Source organism: Anabrus simplex, chromosome 6 (genome assembly GCF_040414725.1).
Source record: "Anabrus simplex isolate iqAnaSimp1 chromosome 6, ASM4041472v1, whole genome shotgun sequence".
NCBI lineage: Eukaryota > Metazoa > Arthropoda > Insecta > Orthoptera > Tettigoniidae > Anabrus > Anabrus simplex.
In genome coordinates this window covers 207,350,700-207,370,776 of record NC_090270.1, presented here as the reverse complement: position 1 = coordinate 207,370,776, position 20,077 = coordinate 207,350,700, and the positions used below count along the sequence as shown (strand labels likewise).

Sequence of the window (20,077 nt, the reverse complement as noted above, 5' to 3'; positions counted from 1 at the left end):
ATAACCAGTACGAAGAACGGGTACTTCTGCTAGTCATTAATATAATAGTGGTCGTTTTTTATAAGGTGTACACCTTAGTAATTATAATTAAGAAGAATGACATTTTAAAAGAATTTGGTTTTTGTACTATATATTTGTAGTAAAATATAATTGTCAGCTTTTGATCTGACGTATTTTTATCTGTTGAACAGTCTGGTTCACTTTTAAGGAGGCGTTATAGCCATATTTGACATGCTAAAAGAAGTAAACAAACACTTAATCATAAGTTGTTCCACATGAGTATAAACACAATAGAATGTAAAGAATATTCTAATACAGCTTTAGGTTGGACTTAACAGATGAAGAATTTTAGTACAATGTCCAATGTAACTAAAATAGATGAATTAAGTTTACATATCACTGCAGGTTGATATTGACAAGCAAAGTGTTCATTGGAAAGTTCTTTGTATTTTTTTTTTTTTTTGCTAGTTGCTTTACGTCGCACCGACACAGATAGGTCTTATGGCGACGATGGGACAGGAAATGGCTAGGAGTGGGAAGGAAGCGGCCGTGGCCTTAATTAAGGTACAGCCCCAGCATTTGCCTGGTGTGAAAATGGGAAACCACGGAAAACCATTTTCAGGGCTGCCGATAGTGGGGTTCGAACCTACTATCTCCCGAATACTGGATACTGGCCGCAATTAAGCGACTGCAGCTATCGAGCTCGGTAGTTCTTTGTATCGGCATGTCAAACGTGGCTATAACGCCTCCCTAAAAGTGAACCAGACTGTTCAACAGATAAAAATACGACAGATCAAAAGCTGATAATTATATTTTACTACAAATATATAAGAAAAAAACCAAATTCTTTTAAAATGTCATTCTTCTTAATTATAATTACTAAGGTGTACACCTTATAAAAAACGACCACTATTATATTAATGACTATCAGCTTATATATGTAAATATTATTTTAGTTTTAACATGTATATTTCCTAAATTACTATTATGATATTACTGTAAGAGTCATGATCAATGTATTTTATTGTCTTTGTATAATTTGTCCTAGGCTGATGATGACATACAGTTTTGTCGAAACTGATACCAAAAGTTCATAAACGTGATGATTTAACAGAAATGTAGAAATGTTCACGTAATATATAGTAATGAAAAAGGTGGATCTTATCATTTTCTTTGTTTATTGTGAATCTTGATTCAATACAGAACCCGAAGAATGAAATTCTTAACGTTAAAAAAGGCCATAGGTGGGCAATGAGAGAGTCCCGGTCCTGGAGTTAACAGCCAGAGTGCGGGAAGAGCTGAGGGCACCTGACTTCTAATATTTTGTGCTGTAAATACTAGATGGTGATATGTGGAGTCAAGGCACAAGCAAAGCCACAGCAATGCCTGGCTGAGTATATTTTTATGCAATACAATTGCACAGTTCATTTGTCGTTCATTGTTTATGCTGTATTCCGAAACAAGCTTTTATGTTGGCCTACAGTATTTCTATGAGAACAGGTAGCAGTCAAAGGAGCATTTAGTTATCACCTGTCAAAACAATTAATTTTGTTTCCTACGGAATGAATATAATTAAACTATTTACTTACCAAATGGCATTTTTATACAAAATAACTTGCTTCCTCACCACAATCTAATGCACTGAACAGTACAAGAAATTAGGCAGAATAAAACTGTTAAAAGCTTACATCTGTTTAGATATGCACCCCTTCAGTAGTTGTAACTGAGAGTCATGTAAGCAGCTACTAGGCTGTACCATCTGCCTGAGCTGAAGTGCTGCTCATCGAGCAGAACTGTGCCCACCTGCCCGGCTTTGCACTAAAAGCTAAATAAAAATAATGTGTAAAGATGTCAATGTCTTGGTTCGCTATATGGGAGGGGGAGAGGGGAATGGTGGGAGGCAATAACTTTGTGCATCGGACAAGGCAGAAGAAGTGCTAATATGTGGTTATAGTATAATTTTTGTGATGTGTGTTCAACTGTGAATGCATGATAATGATCTTGGGTGAAAGAAAATTGCAGTAATAAATTAAACAGTAATTTGCGTGACATTACTTTTAGTGATAATAACAGACATTGCCTCCTCTGCGAAGCATGTGACCTTGCCGCGGTGGGGAGGCTTGCGTGTCCCAATGATGCAGATAGCCGAGCCGCAGGTGCAACCATATCGGATGGGTATCTGTTGAGAGACCAGACTAAAGAATGGTTCATCGAAAGAGGGGTAGCAGCCTTTCGGTATTTGCAAGGACGGCAGTCTAGATGATTGACTGATATGGCCTTGTAATAATACTCAACATAGCTTAGCTGTGTTGATACTGCTACACGGCTGAAAGCAACGGGAAACTACAGCCGTAACTAACTCCAGAGGACATGCAGCTCTCTCTGTATGAATGATGTACTGATGATGGCTTCCTCCCGGGTAAAATATTCTGGAGGTAAACTAGTCCCCCATTCGGATCTCTGGGTGGGGACTACACGAGAGGGGGCGATCATCAGGAAGATGGATACTGACATTCTGCGAGTCGGAGCGTGGAATGTTAGAAGTTTGAATCATTGTGGTAGGTTAGAGAATCTGAAAAGGGAGATGGATAGGCTAAAGTTAGATGTAGTTGATATAAGTAAAGTACGTTGGCAGGAAGATCAAGATTTTTGGTCAGGCGACTACCGAATTATTAACACAAAATCAAACAGGGGAAATGCAGGAGTTGGTTTAATAATGAATAAGAAAATAGGGCAGCGGGTAAGCTACTATGACCAGCATAGTGAAAGAATTATTGTCGTCAAGATAGACACCAAACCAATGCCCACCACAATAGAGGAGGTCTATATGCCTACTAGTTCAGTGGATGATGAAGAAATCGAAAGAATATATGAGATAGAAGATTTAATACAATATGTAAAAGGTAACGAGAATCTAATTGTGATGGGAGACTGGAATGCAGTGGTAGGCCAAGGAAGAGAAGGTAGTACAGTAGGAGATTTTGGATTGGGACAAAGGAACGAAGGAGGAAGTCGCCTGGTTGAATTCTGCACTGATCATAATTTAGTCCTTGCCAATACTTGGTTCAAACACCACAAACGACGGCTGTATACGTGGACGAGACCTGGAGACACTGGAAGGTATCAAATAGACCTCATCATGATTAGGCAGAGATTCAGAAACCAGGTATTGGATTGCAAAACTTCCCCAGGAGCAGATGTGGACTCTGACCACAACTTGTTGGTCATGAAATGCCATCTGAAGTTGAAGAAATTGAAGAAAGGAAAGAATGCAAAAAGATGGGATCTAGACAAGTTGAAAGAAAAGAGTGTGAGGGATTGTTTCAAGGAACATGTTGCACAAGGACTAAATGAAAAGGCTGAAGGAAACACTATAGAGGAAGAGTGGAGAGTCATGAAAAATGAAGTCAGTAGGGCTGCTGAAGAAATGTTAGGAAGGAAGAAAAGATCAACTAAGAATCAGTGGATAACTCAGGAGATACTAGACCTAATTTATGAACGACGAAAATACAAGAATGCTAGAAATGAAGAGGGCAGAAAAGAATACAGGCGATTAAAGAATGAAGTGGATAGAAAGTGCAAGATAGCTAAGGAAGAATAGCTGAAGGAGAAGTGCAAGGATGTCGAAGGCTGTATGGTCCTGGGAAAGGTAGATGCTGCATACAGGAAAATCAAGGAAACCTTTGGAGAAAGGAAATCTAGGTGTATGAATATTAAGAGCTCAGATGGAAAGCCACTTCTAGGGAAAGAAGACAAAGCAGAAAGATGGCAGGAGCATATCCAACAGTTGTATCAAGGTAAAGATGTAGATAATTTGGTTCTGGAACATGAAGAGGCTGTTGATGCTGATGAAATGAGAGACCCAATTTTGAGGTCAGAGTTTGACAGAGCTGTGAGTGACCTCAATAGGAACAAGGCACCTGGAATTGATGACATTCCCTCTGAATTACTGACTGCCTTAGGAGAAACCAGCATGGCAAGGTTATTTCATTTAGTGTGCAAGATGTATGAGACAGGAGAAGTCCCATCCGATTTTCGAAAGAATGTTGTTATACCTATTCCCAAGAAAGCTGGTGCTGACAGGTGTGAAAACTACCGCACCATTAGTTTAGTATCTCATGCCTGCAAAATTTTAACACGTATTATTTACAGAAGAATGGAAAAACAAGTAGAAGCTGAGTTGGGAGAAGATCAATTTGGCTTCAGAAGAAATGTAGGAACACGTGAAGCAATCCTGACTTTACGTCTGATCTTAGAGGATCGAATCAAGAAAGACAAGCCCACGTACATGGCATTCGTAGATCTAGTTAAAGGCATTTGATAATGTTGACTGGACCAAGCTATTTATGATTCTGAAGATGATAGGGATCAGGTACCGAGAACGAAGAATTATCTACAATCTGTATAAAAATCAGTCTGCAGTGATAAGAATCAAGGGCTTTGAAAAAGAAGCAGCAATCCAGAAAGGAGTGAGGCAAGGCTGCAGTTTGTCCCCTCTCCTTTTCAATGTTTACATAGAACAGGCAGTAAAGGAAATGAAAGAGAAATTTGGAAAGGGAATCACAGTCCAAGGAGAGGAAATCAAAACCTTGAGATTTGCTGATGATATTGTTATTTTATCTGAGACTGCAGAAGATCTCGAGAAGTTGCTGAATGGTATGGATGAAGTCTTGGGTAAGGAGTACAAGATGAAAATAAATAAGTCCAAAACAAAAGTAATGGAGTGCAGTCGAACGAAGGCAGGTGATGCAGGAAATATTAGATTAGGAAATAAAGTCTTAAAGGAAGTAGATGAATATTGTTACTTGGGTAGTAAAATAACAAACAATGGCAGAAATAAGGAGGACATAAAATGCAGACTAGCACAAGCAAGGAAGAGCTTTCTTAAGAAAAGAAATTTGCTCACTTCAAATATTGATATCGGAATTAGAAAGATGGTTTTGAAGACTTTCGTGTGGAGCGTGGCATTGTATGGAAGTGAAACATGGACGATAACTAGCTCAGAAAGAAAGAGAATAGAAGCTTTTGAAATTTGGTGTTACAGAAGAATGCTGAAGGTTAGATGGATAGATCGAATCACGAATGAAGAGATACTGAATCGAATTGGTGAGAGGAGATCGATTTGGCTAAATTTATTACAAGTTGTGCATTTCATGACCGTATCGATGTTTAATCAAGAAGTACAAATAACCACCTAATCGATACTTTATTAATGCCTCAGGCAAAATTGAATAAAATTAAAACTTACAGGACATGTTTCGACCACTTAGTGGTCCTCTTCAGCTGTATAAATAAAGAACTGAAAAGAAAAACATTATGACAATAAGCACAAATAAAAGTTCTTTGGAGACTCCTTTGATAAAATTGGAGGTCATCAGAATAGGTCATCTTGCCTCTCGTTCTTGTTTGGAAAAGATGTTTATTCTGCGCTGTCTAGAGGGTCTGTCTTTGAGCGCGACCTGGTGAAGTAACGATGTGATACAGTTTGACAGTTCATGGATAGCTCTGGAGAGAAGGGAAGTAGAGTTTTATCGTCATCTAAAATAACATGTGAGGGAGGAGGGAGATTGGGCTGTGCTCCTGCGATATCGTGTTTGATTATATCTCTTGTTCGTCTAGTCTGTTTCATGTCTACCCATTCTAAGTATTTGCTAATATTCTCATATAAGATGTTTTTATGCTCGTTGTTTTCGTTGAGATTCTCTTCACCGTTTTCCAATTTATCAAGAACGATGTGGATGTTTTCCAGGTTGTTCATAAGATTACCTTTATTAATCATACAGATAATTTGAAGGTTCTGTTTTATATTGGTGAATTTGTGGTTGGACTCTTTCATATGGGATCCCATGGCAGAGAATCTTTTGTATCTTTCAGCATTGACATGTTCTTGATATCTAATTGAGAAGTTCCTTCTAGATTGTCCCACGTAAGTTTTTTTACATTGAGCACAAGTCAGCTTATAAATACTTATAGTTATGAATTTCATTGGTTCCGTATTGAAGTGGGATTACAACAAAATTAAATTCTTTTCAAGGTCCACCTATTCAATACAATGACGTTTTATTGTGATTTAATCACATGTCAAATAGTCAAATGGTACCAGTTTCGGCATCTATGTGCCATCATCAGCCTTGAGTACAAATTAAAACAAGATATACATTCCTAAAACATCTAAAACACATTTTAACACATTATAAAATAACATACAATTAATGTGGTGATACATGAAATACGATAAAATTATGATACAATTGGTATGATATAAAATTCTTAAAATTCCGGCTGTTCGTTACATAATTCAGTCTGTGTGCATCCGGGATAAGTGAATTTTTACAGTTGTATGCTGTCTATGTGAATGACATTTGTTCCTTTAGATATTAGGTGGTTCCAGGGAAGTTTACTTTGATCATGTAAGATCGCGATGTATTTAGAGATGACTTCCCACTTCAATTTGAACCTGAAGAAGAAATTAGCTAAGTTAGATGTTGGAAGCAATGTATGGAAGTTACTGAAAACATTAGAATCGTTAAATAATCGTACAAGAATCGTACAATAAACAAAATGCCTTTGGAGAAACAAGACAAAATTAGATTCGAAATAAAAAGAAAACTAGATAGGATAGGCACAGCTGAAAACGTAAGTAGGAAAACTATTTCCATTAACGCTAATGACGACAAATTTACCTCTGAACACAAGCAAATCACAGAACTTAAAAGTAAAATAAAACATAATGACTTAATAATTACAAAGGCAGATAAAGGTAAAGCTACTGTCTTAATGAATAAAACTGATTATGTATCCAAAACTAAAGAGTTTTTCAACAACAACACATTTAAAATAATCAAGAAAGATCCTACCCAAAAAATCCAGAGGCAACTAAAGCAAACTTTAAAGAACTTAACATTTCTTTTTACAGACCATGAAAAATCTAAACTGATAACCATGAATCCAGGCCTTCCTACAGTTAAAGCCCTTCCGAAAATTCACAAACCTAATATTCCTATCCGACCCATTATCAACTACAGACCCAGTCCACTCTACAAAGCATCCCAATTCATTCAAAATTTTCTAACAAAAAATTATCACTTTCTCTCCAACAAATCCATTAAAAACACTACTGAACTGATTGAGAAATTAAAGGTATTAAACCTACAACCTAACCACTCCCTCCACTCCTTTGACATAGAAAATATGTACCCGAGCATACCAATTTCTAAACTTCCAAAAATCATTGAAAATAATCTAAGTAAATATACTTCTCTTAGCAAACTAGAAATACAAGATTTCATTCAGCTTCTAGACCTGGTCATCAATAATTTCTTTGTTTTCGACAAAATTATATATCAACAGAATGGACTGGCGATGGGATCACCTTCATCAGGAATTTTGGCTAATATTTATTTAGATAACTTAGAACATACAAAAATCAATAACAACAACTTTCCAAATATTCTCATGTGGGCTAGATATGTGGACGACACATTCGTCATTATGGATGAATCAATCAAGAACGCGGAATCCACTCTTCAAGACTTGAATAATATTGACCCATACATTAAATTCACACTAGAATCAGAAACCAATAAAGTAATCAATTTTCTAGATATAACTATCATTAGAAATACATCTGGCCTGTCTTACAAAATATACAGGAAACCTACACAAACTGCTAATACTATACACAAAGATTCCATACATCCCATAATGCACAAACGTGCAGCATACAATAGCATGGTATATCGAGCTTTCGCCATACCCATGGCAAAGAAAGATCTTAATAATGAACTTAATACCATAAGGGCAATTACTAAGTTCAATGGGTATAACAGGCAGTTTATAGAACAAATAATAAACAAATATAGGTACCGGCCTAAAACTAAACTCATAAAAGAAAAAGAAAAAACTCATATTTCACCCACCTTCACTTATAATAATGACGTCCACAAAATCACCAACCTTTTCAGAAAACATAACGTAAGAATTTTATTCAAAACTAACAATAGAACTTCCGAAATTTTACACAACTCTGCATCAATCAATACCCCCAGTATCTACTCCAAATCTGGAATATATAGACTAAAATGCAATGAATGCAGCAGCTCCTACATAGGTCAAACAGGACGCAATTTTATGATTAGATATTCGGAACACGTCAACGCGATGAGACACAATAAGTTCTCTGCCATGGGTGTACATATGCATGACACTAATCACAAATTTACCGACATTGAACAAGATATGGAAGTTCTTCAAACAGTAAACAAGGGACCCACAATGAATATCATTGAAAGTTGTTACATCAACTGCGACCAATATTTTAACCCCAATTATAATTTAAATGAGATTTACGAGAAACCCAATATCCTTTTTGATCTTTTAATCGATTGGCTTAAAAATACCAAACTATCGAAAAACAGTTCGATTTTCCAAGTAATCCGGAATACACACTCCCGTCAATTACCCCCACTACCCCATCCTTCCGCCCCGCCTTAGTTCCATTCCCCCGCAAGTGCTCCGCCTCCTTCCTTCCCCTCGCCTTCCCCTAGCCTCCTTTACCGTTGCTCACACACTTCGTCCGGCTCCGTCTGTATAACAACACGTTCACATGCTGCTCAAGGTGAGTCAATCATCATTTAACGATTCTAATGTTTTCAGTAACTTCCATACATTGCTTCCAACATCTAACTTAGCTAATTTCTTCTTCAGGTTCAAATTGAAGTGGGAAGTCATCTCTAAATACATCGCGATCTTACATGATCAAAGTAAACTTCCCTGGAACCACCTAATATCTAAAGGAACAAATGTCATTCACATAGACAGCATACAACTGTAAAAATTCACTTATCCCGGATGCACACAGACTGAATTATGTAACGAACAGCCGGAATTTTAAGAATTTTATATCATACCAATTGTATCATAATTTTATCGTATTTCATGTATCACCACATTAATTGTATGTTATTTTATAATGTGTTAAAATGTGTTTTAGATGTTTTAGGAATGTATATCTTGTTTTAATTTGTACTCAAGGCTGATGATGGCACATAGATGCCGAAACTGGTACCATTTGACTATTTGACATGTGATTAAATCACAATAAAACGTCATTGTATTGAATAGGTGGACCTTGAAAAGAATTTAATTTTGTTGTAGCTTATAAATACCCGATTCCTGGAATTCGTCATCTTTAAGTTTATTATCTTTATTATGACTAAAGAATCTATGTTTCGTGTTGTTGTTTGTAGAGAAGGCTACCTTGGTATTGTGTTTCTTGAACAAGTTGGTGATTTCGTAAATCTTCGGGTTATTAAAGGTGAATTTTACATATCCTTTTTCTTTTTCTGAATGCTGTTTAAGTTTAATTTGTTGTTGGTATTTGCATTTAGTGATGATTTTATTGATGAATTTCAAACTGAAACCATTATGTAGAGCCTGTTGACGAATGAAAGAAAGTTCCTTTTTTTCTGTCTGTTTCTGTTAGCGGAATTTCAAAGGCTCTGTTGACGAAACTATAATAAGCTGATTTCTTTTGCGAGATGGGATGTAAAGAATCACTTTTGATTGTAGTTGGGGTAAAAGTGGGTTTCCTGTATAATTTAAATTGGAAATGGTTGTCTTTATGAATTGTTTGGATATCCAGAAAATTGAGTATGCCTTTCTCTTCTTCTTCAGCTGTAAATTTTATGTTTGGGTCTAAATTATTCAAAGTATTAAGGATACTGTGACTATCATTTATTTCCTTGTTAATTATGGCATAGGTATCATCAACATATCGAAGCCAGAGATCGAGTCCTTTAATGTGACCTACTATCTGAGTGTGTTCCAAAAAGTCGAGGTAAATGTTAGCTAAAATTCCAGAAGCCGGCACTCCCATTGGAAGTCCATCTTGCTGATATATTTAATTATTAAAAGAGAAGAAATTGTGGTTCAAAACGAATTCCAAGATAGTAATGAAGTTTTCTATTTCAGGTATACTGATACGTTTGTGAATTAATAAATTCGTCTTTATAATCTCAATGGTGTTCTTAATAGGAATGTTCGTGTACATGTCCTTGATGTCGAAGGAACTTGTACGAAGCAAAGAAAAAAATTCCCTCCATAATTAGAGGGTTACTAACCAATTCCACAAACACTAAAATCGAGAAGAATCTTCAGCGTAAAATTAGACAAAGTGATGTAGTGATAACGAAAGCTGATAAAGGTGGAACAGTAGTAATATTAAATGAAACCGAATACATCAATAAAACAGAAACTTTTTTCACTAACAACAAATTTAAGGTAATTGAGAAAGACCCCACCCTAAAAATTCAAAAGAATTTGAAAGGGATACTGAAGCAAAGCCCCTTCCTTTTTAACGACCAAGATATTCAAAAACTCATTAATATGAATCCAGGACTTCCTAAAGCAAGAGCTATGCCTAAATTACATAAAAAGGATGCACCTATGAGACCTATAATTAATTTTCGGAGAAGTCCCACATACAAAATATCCCAATTTATTCATAGGTTCTTAACTCATAACTACGTATTTTATACCAAATCTTCGATAAAAAACTCCAAAGAGTTCTGCATTGCTATTAAAGATTTCAAGTTAACTTCATCTTATGTAACAAGTTCCTTCGACATCAAGGACATGTACACGAACATTCCTATTAAGAACACCAATGAGATTATAAAGACGAATTTATTAATTCACAAACGTATCAGTATACCTGAAATAGAAAACTTCATTACTATCTTGGAATTCGTTTTGAACCACAATTTCTTCTCTTTTAATAATAAAATATATCAGCAAGATGGACTTCCAATGGGAGTGCCGGCTTCTGGAATTTTAGCTAACATTTACCTCGACTTTTTGGAACACACTCAGATAGTAGGTCACATTAAAGGACTCGATCTCTGGCTTCGATATGTTGATGATACCTATGCCATAATTAACAAGGAAATAAATGATAGTCACAGTATCCTTAATACTTTGAATAATTTAGACCCAAACATAAAATTTACAGCTGAAGAAGAAGAGAAAGGCATACTCAATTTTCTGGATATCCAAACAATTCGTAAAGACAACCATTTAAAATTTAAAATATACAGGAAACCCACTTTTACCCCAACTACAATCAAAAGTGATTCTTTACATCCCATCTCGCAAAAGAAATCAGCTTATTATAGTTTCGTCAACAGAGCCTTTGAAATTCCGCTAACAGAAACAGACAGAAAAAAGGAACTTTCATTCGTCAACAGGCTCTACATAATGGTTTCAGTTTGAAATTCATCAATAAAATCATCACTAAATGCAAATACCAACCACAAATTAAACTTAAACAGCATTCAGAAAAAGAAAAAGGATATGTAAAATTCACCTTTAATAACCCGAAGATTTACGAAATCACCAACTTGTTCAAGAAACACAATACCAAGGTAGCCTTCTCTACAAACAACAACACGAAACATAGATTCTTTAGTCATAATAAAGCTAATAAACTTAAAGATGACGAATTCCAGGAATCGGGTATTTATAAGCTGACTTGTGCTCAATGTAAAAAAAACTTACGTGGGACAATCTGGAAGGAACTTCTCAATTAGATATCAAGAACACGTCAATGCTGAAAGATACAAAAGATTCTCTGCCATGGGATCCCATATGAAAGAGTCCAACCACAAATTCACCAATATAAAACAGGACCTTCAAATTATCTGTATGATTAATAAAGGTAATCTTATGAACAACCTGGAAAACATCCACATCGTTCTTGATAAATTGGAAAACGGTGAAGAGAATCTCAACGAAAACAATGAGCATAAAAACATCTTATATGAGAATATTAGCAAATACTTAGAATGGGTAGACATGAAACAGACTAGACGAACAAGAGATATAATCAAACACGACATCGCAGAAGCACAGCCCAATCTCCCTCCTCCCTCACATGTTATTTTAGATGACGATAAAACTCTACTTCCCATCTCTCCAGAGCTTTCCATGAATTGTCAAATTGTATCACATCGTTACTTCACCAGGTCGCGCTCAAGGACAGACCCTCTAGACAGCGCAGAATAAACATCTTTTCCAAACAAGAACGAGAGGCAAGATGACCTATTCTGATGACCTCCATTTTTATCAAAGGAGTCTCCAAAGAACTTTTATTTGTGCTTATTGTCATAATGTTTTTCTTTTCAGTTCTTTATACAGCTGAAGAGGACCACTAAGTGGTCGAAACATGTCCTGTAAGTTTTAATTTTATTCATTTTTGCCTGAGGCATTAATAAAGTATCGATTAGGTGGTTATTTATACTTACTTCTTGGCTAAATTTGACGAGAAGAAGAGATAGAATGATAGGACACATCTTAAGACACCCAGGACTTGTTCAGTTGATTTTTGAAGGATGTGTAGGTGGTAAGAACGGTAGGGGTAGACCAATGCATGAATATGACAAGCAGATTAGAGCAGATGTAGGATGCAATAGTTACGTAGAAATGAAAAGGTTAGCACAGGATAGGGTGGCATGGACTGCTGCATCAAACCAGTCTATGGACTGATGACTCAAAAACAACAACAACAACAGACATTGTTTTTAGTGATGCATAATAACCTACTAAAATGTATCGAGTTCCGATATTACCATTATTTATTATTTTAGTGATAAGCAATCAATCAATCAATCAATCAATCAATCAATCAATCAATCAATCAATCAATCAATCAATCAATCAATCAATCAATCAATCAATCAATCGATGTAGTTGTAGTAAGGATATAAAGGAGAGGGCATATAAGTCTCTGGTAAGACCCCAACTAGAGTATGGTTCCAGTGTATGGGACCCTCACCAAGATTACTTGATTCAAGAACTGGAAAAAATCCAAAGAAAAGCACCTCGATTTGTTCTGGGTGATTTCCGACAAAAGAGTAGCGTTACAAAAATGTTGCAAAGTTTGGGGTGGGAAAACTTGGGAGAAAGGAGACGAGCTGCTCGATTAAGTGGTATGTCAGATCAAAAATTAGATGGATGGCTTTTCCGGCGTTTGCTCTATTAACCAGCGTTTCGTCTTAGGTCTGACACTAGACTCATCAGAGTGGGATGTGGCAGACCTAAGACAAAACGCTGGTTAATAGAGCAAACGCCGGAAAAGCCATCCATCTAATTTTTGATCTGATTTTTTATATGCTCTATTGGTGGAAAAGAATCTAATTCCCTCCATGGGAACTTAGAATTTCCATAAGTGGTATGTTCCGAGCTGTCAGTGGAGAGATGGTGTGGGAGGACATCAGTAGACGAATAAGTTTGAGGGGTGTCTTTAAAAGTAGGAAAGATCACAATATGAAGATAAAGTTGGAATTCAAGAGGACAAATTGGGGCAAATATTCGTTTATAGGAAGGGGAGTTAGGGATTGTAAAAACTTACCAAGGGAGATGTTCAATAAATTTCCAATTTCTTTGCAATCATTTAAGAAAAGGCTAGGAAAACAACAGATAGGGAATCTGCCACCTGGGTGACTGCCATAAATGCAGATCAACAATGATTGATAAAGAATGTCTAAAGGCAATGCCTTGTCGATTCAACCATTGTCTTCTGTCTTCAGCTTGTCGTTTCATCTCACAATAGGAACTACATCCAACGTTTTGCATCAATACTTGAAGGAATAGCTTCCTAGGTCGACCTCTTCCATTCTTTCCTAAGATTTTGGTCAGAAAGGTATTATGACGCACTGTGTGTCCAATGAATTTAGCTGCTCTTCCATGTATTGTTATCATCAGCTGTTTCTTCTCCTGTATTTCTCGCAGGATACTTTAGTTGGTTCTTTTTTTCAGTCCAACTGACTTTTAGCATTAGCCTCCAGATGCACATCTCAAATGCTTCAAGCTGTTTCCTATCCTGTTCTTGGATTGTCCAAGATTCACATCCATACAAGAGCATGCTCCACACAAATGATATCACAAACCTACTAAAAATAATGTCTTAGAAGATGCTTCTGAATTCAATTCCACACTTTTATTTCATCAAAATCATTATCATACATTTACTGTCTAATACAGAAAAAGACAATTATAAGATTACCCAGCAGCACTTCTCCTCCCCTCTCTGATGAACAAGGTTATCGTCTACAACATTCCCCTCACTCCCCTACATAGTAACCACGACCAGAGCAAGGAAACTAGCTTCAGTCTAAATGTAGTCACTAGAGGTAATGGACGACTAGCAGTCAGTTAAGTACAGAAAATTTTCTCCAAGTTAGTAAGGTGACAGTGGAGGACTATTGCAATGATAATTAGTCTCATTCGTTCATAATATCACGAATTCACAATCACTGACAAGTTTACACAATGTACTAAAACTGATGTTCAACCGGCCATGTTTAAACACTGCCAAGAACACTGTTTAACCTCAAATGTGAGGAGTGAATCACAATCAGAGGTTATGTACCATGAAACATGTAATTTGTATTATCATGTCGAGACTATTCCGGGAAGAAAGGTTAGTCCGACGGCCTCTCTGTGGGTTGTTCGCTGCTAAATCACAGCAATTCATTTGAAATGTACGGGGAGGTAAAGCTTAAAAATAAGATTTCGCTATTCAAGAGACTTCTTTCTTGAGACTGACAAAGGGACAGTCCAGTAACTGTCAACTTGACTACAATTCTTGGCAACCAATATATTTTATTATATATGGGATAATTTCCATGGAATTATAGGTCACTTCGACTACATACATGTCGGTATTACTTGTCTCAATCATCAGAGGGCTGTCACATACATCAACCGGGAGGGATTCACTTATATTTACTGTTAAGTAAGCACACATAATAGTGACAACTAAAAAGTGGGTTTATGTGTTTTTTTTATAATCGTCACGCTAATTCAGATAAGTTTTCTGCAACTATGAGATAGGAAAAGGCAAGTGGTGGTGATGGTGGTGATTATTGTTTAAAGAGGAGGACTGGGGAAGAAGAGCCATGGCCATAATAACAGCCCTAGTATTTGTCTGGTGTAAAAATAGGGAAACTACAGAAAACAATCTTCAGTGTGTTTCGAACCTGTGATCTCCAGAATACAACCTACATCTATATGGCCCGTACAACTCATTCTGTTACACAGTACTATTGTTTCATCTTCCCTTCGCTGAAGCTATGTACGAGTAGATTACACTCACCGTAATAACACTATAATCAAAGCTACACTTCCTCGTGTGGTGGTGTGTCGCTTAAGTGTCGATAATATTAAGAGATTTAATTTCCACCGAAAGCAATATTCTTATCTGTGGGCAAGTCATGCTCATGTTAAGCCATATTTGAGTAATGTGTAGGAAGACAACGGCTGACTAGAGTTCAGCACGCGCAGCGATGAATTTCATTGGTTGTGACCAGCAAAGAGTTGCATGAAAGATACTTCTATCTCCATTTTTGAACCAATATTGAAACTTTAAACAATGTCTAGCTGAACACCGGCTGAACATTGTTTATGCAATGGAAGACCGTGCACAACTTAGACGTTGTTTATGGCTTAAAACTAGTCATCATTTCTGCAAACGGCCCATTATATTCACTTTGGATTATAAGTCATCTTGGCATTAGAAATTTCTCCAATCCTTGCTTCATGGAATTTTTTCTCCCATCTTTGCTTGCCCTTTCTTTCTTAAATAAACACTGATAAAGGTATGTTGGTTTATTATAATTTTGTACCATCCACTCCGGACCTCTACCACCTTGGTCCCTGTCCACGCTTCCATTTCCTTCCTAGCCTTGGATTATATATTCTATTTATGCCTCTCAGATACTTTATATGTATTTAGGTAGCAGTGCACTATTTACTATCAAGAATATACGATAACAGCATTTAATGTTTATGGTACTGGGCCTCACTTTCGTGAAATATTACATTTCAAGCCTGGTATTGGTAACATTGCTAACTTAGTGGCAAGCTATTAAGGAATCTGTTCCTTGACATGTATCCTTATACTGTGGCTATTAAAGTAGTACTGTGTCATTTTTCTGATGTTAGAATGACCATGTGTGTCAATATGGTAATTGATTTTTACGCTCATATGATATATCGCCAGCTGAGCTAGCTACCCGTCAAATGCTGGCAGACCAACTACTATTAAATTTCTATTGGAGCTATCTACTACTAGTTGGTAGCAAACCCTCAATAACTGTAAATACCTGTGGCGCTTTTCGACAGGAGTAGGCTATGTGCCAGCACCGGGTTTCACCTTCGCCCTTCCTACTATCATATATCACATCATTCATTTCATCTCATTAACTCCCCTCATTAGATTGATGTCAGGAAAGGGCATTCGGTCGTAAAAACTCGCTACGATGATTTATCCCACTTCATACCCGACCACGTAGCCAAATGGGACAAGGGTTGGACATACAGAATATATACAGTACTAAATGTTTACCTACCTTCTTCCGTTGATCTTCAAGTTCTTGATATAACCTTTCATTTTCTGCCACAACTTCTTTACACCGAGCCACATACTTACTACTATTACGTTCATAGTCCTGAATCAATTCATCTTTCTCTTTAATTGTTTCTGAATATGCTTCTAATAATGGACCTAGAGTTTCCTTGTTGATCTTGTTCCATGCTAATGTACCATCCTTTCCCTGTAGGTATTTAGAAGAGAGATTCTCTTTTGGAGGCAGTGAATCACTTTTCCCTAGCTTATGAAATCGTTCCTGATAGTTCTCTAGTTCAACATTTAATCGATACACCAAATTTTTTAGCATAGAAACATCCTCTCTAAGTTCCTGATTTTGAACAACCAGTCTATCATAATCTGGATTATGAATTTGCTGATCTTCCTGCTTCGTGCTTCTTTCTTCCAACAGAGACATCAAATGATTTCTTTGCCTTTCCAAATCTTTAAGGCTTTTATCTAAATTCTGTATTTTTCTCTGAAGGTTCACAATTTCTTCTTCTTTCTGTTTTACTGTTTCATCTACAACGGCTGAAAATAAATCAGATAATTTAATTATTTATAAAACATACATTGCTGATGGACCTAACAAGAGCAATATAACAAAAATACTGAAATACTAAAGAAAAATATGGATCAAGAGAGTATTCTTAATTTGTATAGGATAAACAAACTTATGTTACAAACTACAGAAATGTATTAGATAAAAGGTGTGTTTTTACCAGAGCAGAAAATCAAAGTAATTAAGAACTGAAATCTCATTTCCTAATGGGTTTAATGATTTTTAAAAAAATGAGTGAATAAAGCCCATCAAAACTGGTGCCCAAATACGTAGCGCACTTATATTCCAAATCTATGTCGTATGTCTGAGTATAATACCTTTAATTTTTTTCACTGAATGCAGTAAAAAAAAAAGAATGTATATTTAAAATCTAGAACAATAACTCCAAGGAATATTTCCTGTAGAGGAACTTACTCTGTTGATAACCAGAGTCAAGGCTGGACAGAGAAGCTTGCAGTCTCCTGGTGAGATCTCGATTAACCTTCTTCAGTCTCTCTACTTCCCGAAGCAATAGTTCGCATCCTTCAGGAGTCACATTGGTCTGTTCTAAAATTATGCCATTCTGCTGATCAATAGATGGACGAGGTGATGTATTAAGGAGATCTGATGATGACTGTTCCCTATAAGATATACAGATGAAATATGTTTGATTAAGAATATGATTATATACACAGAACTGAGGCAAAAGACACATTTTTGCTATCAAGACTGTATACTAATGTGTACACAAAATCAAAATAATAACTTGACATACTGAGGTGTCAATAATAGTGTAAGCAATTGTTATAAGTTAGGTTTACAAATGGTAAACTTTGATGCATTGTAACTAAACAATTTTTTAAAAAACTGCAGTTACCAGAAGAGTAACTATTCCCTTAATTAAACAACTGCGCATTGACTATCTGGTTCTCTAATGGTATGTATTCAAAATACATAACTTAGATAGCACTGTGATATCGATTTTATATAAATAAGTGCTACCCAGGTGGGATTGCTCCACCATAGAAGGAGGTAGGTTGTAGAAGCTAAGTAATAGTTTTAGGCGAGCAGAAAGGGGGAAATGCATCCAATTAAATGTAGATATCACTAGTACATTCAAATCCTTTGGGTTAATTAACTGTTACCCAATAGGTAGTTGCCATAAGCCAGTTTGGGAGATTAGAGAGGGGTATAAGTAGTAAATTTTTGGAGATGAAGGGAACAACAACAACAACAACAACAACAACAATAACACCAAGTAGTAACCCTCGATGTCAATGTTTATGAAACACTATTTTTTTTTTTAATTTCAGGAATATCCCAGAGAGATAATAAGAATTGAGGATTCACAATTTATGTGAGCAAATATGGGCTTCTCCTTTAAGCACATACAGTAGCACAGTAAGATCAATTACACGATTCCACGGCAATCATCCTGTTAGAGTTCAGGATTGACAAAGCTAAACATACAAGATCAAGAGAGGTTATACCACTGTCGAATAGAAACATTTTCACAATCATAAACTGTCCTTCATGTTCGACCATGCAGACTACGAAATTAAGGATTAGACCCCAAAATATGGTATTTAAATATCAGGTACCAATGAAAATCACAATTTTCAAAATTTAAATACACTTGTCCCAAGAATAAAGGAATACATTTCCTTCTCTGACTTACATGAAAGAACAGCACACTGTATAGAACTGGAAAGTTTGGTAAAACAGTAGATATAATCATAGTTAAAGAGAATGAAGAAAACTAGTAAACACTATCCACACCAGAGCCATGAGAGATGCTAAGTCCAGCTGAACCAACATGACAAAGTTCGATAAATAGTTCCATGATGCAAAGAATATAAGGAAGCACATTACAGATTCATGAGACCAGTTGGCAATTCAGACCACACGTTATGTTGGGCACGATGGATAAACCATTTGAAATGCATCGAAAATATGCAAAAAGAACAAAGAGAATGAAAATGTAAGAATAGAAATTCATGGATTCATGAAATGGACCTGGACTATATGTCCCTCATATATCTAGTGATGGCAGACAGAAAACATGGTTAAACAATAAGACTCAAAAATAGCCTCAAGTTGAAGTACCGGTACCAGCTCCAAGAGGCTAGTGTAAAATAAAGAGAAGTCTCTCCCCCTACTTTTTAAATTTCATACAGCATAGAAGTCATCATGTTAGAAGATACTGCTAGAAAACACCACAATAATGAAGGCTAAAGGACTATAGCTCTATATGAGCAGGGGAAGGAAGCACCTCCACAATACTATATCTGTAACTAGCCCTGTAGCCTCGCTTAGTTCCATTCCTTTTATTAGAAAAGGAGACTAACCATTATCATTAGGGAGCGGATTTTTATGTAATTACAAATTTTTTTGCGTAAGTTTTAATGCAAGTTACGAAGTTCATTATTCCTATTGTGCATCCCCAAGTGTAAAAACTGAATCTTATTTCACATAAAAACACATATTTTCACATTTTTTAAATGTAAATACATATTTTAAGAAAATCTATAATAAGCACATAAATCGGCAATATTTGTTGATCAATAAAATTTAAAATGCTTCTGTGCTATAAAACAATGCTCATATTTTCATTTTACGATTACGGTATTGTTTTTAACAGTGTACTTAACATAATTTATCTGAATGTTTCGGCTAGTTATGGACTTCCCTCCATAAGTTCTAAAACTTGCTGGTCACTGGCTACGTCGTTACATTTAGACAGCGATTTGATTTGCTGCACAAGATGTTTCCTTGCATGATGTCATTCCAACTCTTTATGAGTCAACCCTCTCGGCTTTTGTTTATAGAATATCAGTGAAAGGCAATCACGGAGAGATAAGGTGACGTAATTCCGTTATGACACGGGAGACTCGGAAGAAGGTTAGCTGTTCGGGTCCATATATCATTCCTGTGATCGTGTGATTTTGTATGGATTTATAAGAAATATTTCCTTCAGTATCCGCTGGTATTCTTTTTATTGAAACAGTGATTCACCGTAAATGCGTGTGTCGTAACCTGCAAAATAATGCCAAAAGAGAAATCGAGTACAAGGTCGCATCTTCAACAATATGTAGTGGAATTTAAAAGCA

At 36.2% G+C, this 20,077-nt stretch overlaps 1 protein-coding gene across 1 annotated transcript in view; it reads right to left on the bottom strand.

Annotated features, from left to right (window-relative positions):
• The window catches only part of LOC136875658 (centrosomal protein of 89 kDa), a 162,490-nt gene that overhangs the window by 44,123 nt on the left and 98,290 nt on the right, over positions 1–20,077 (bottom strand). The window contains exons 4-5 of the mRNA XM_067149206.2: positions 17,403–17,608; positions 16,410–16,957 (exon numbers count right to left, since the gene is read on the bottom strand). Coding sequence (XP_067005307.1) covers positions 16,410–16,957; positions 17,403–17,608 — 754 coding nt within the window. The remainder of the gene's footprint in view (positions 1–16,409; positions 16,958–17,402; positions 17,609–20,077) is intronic.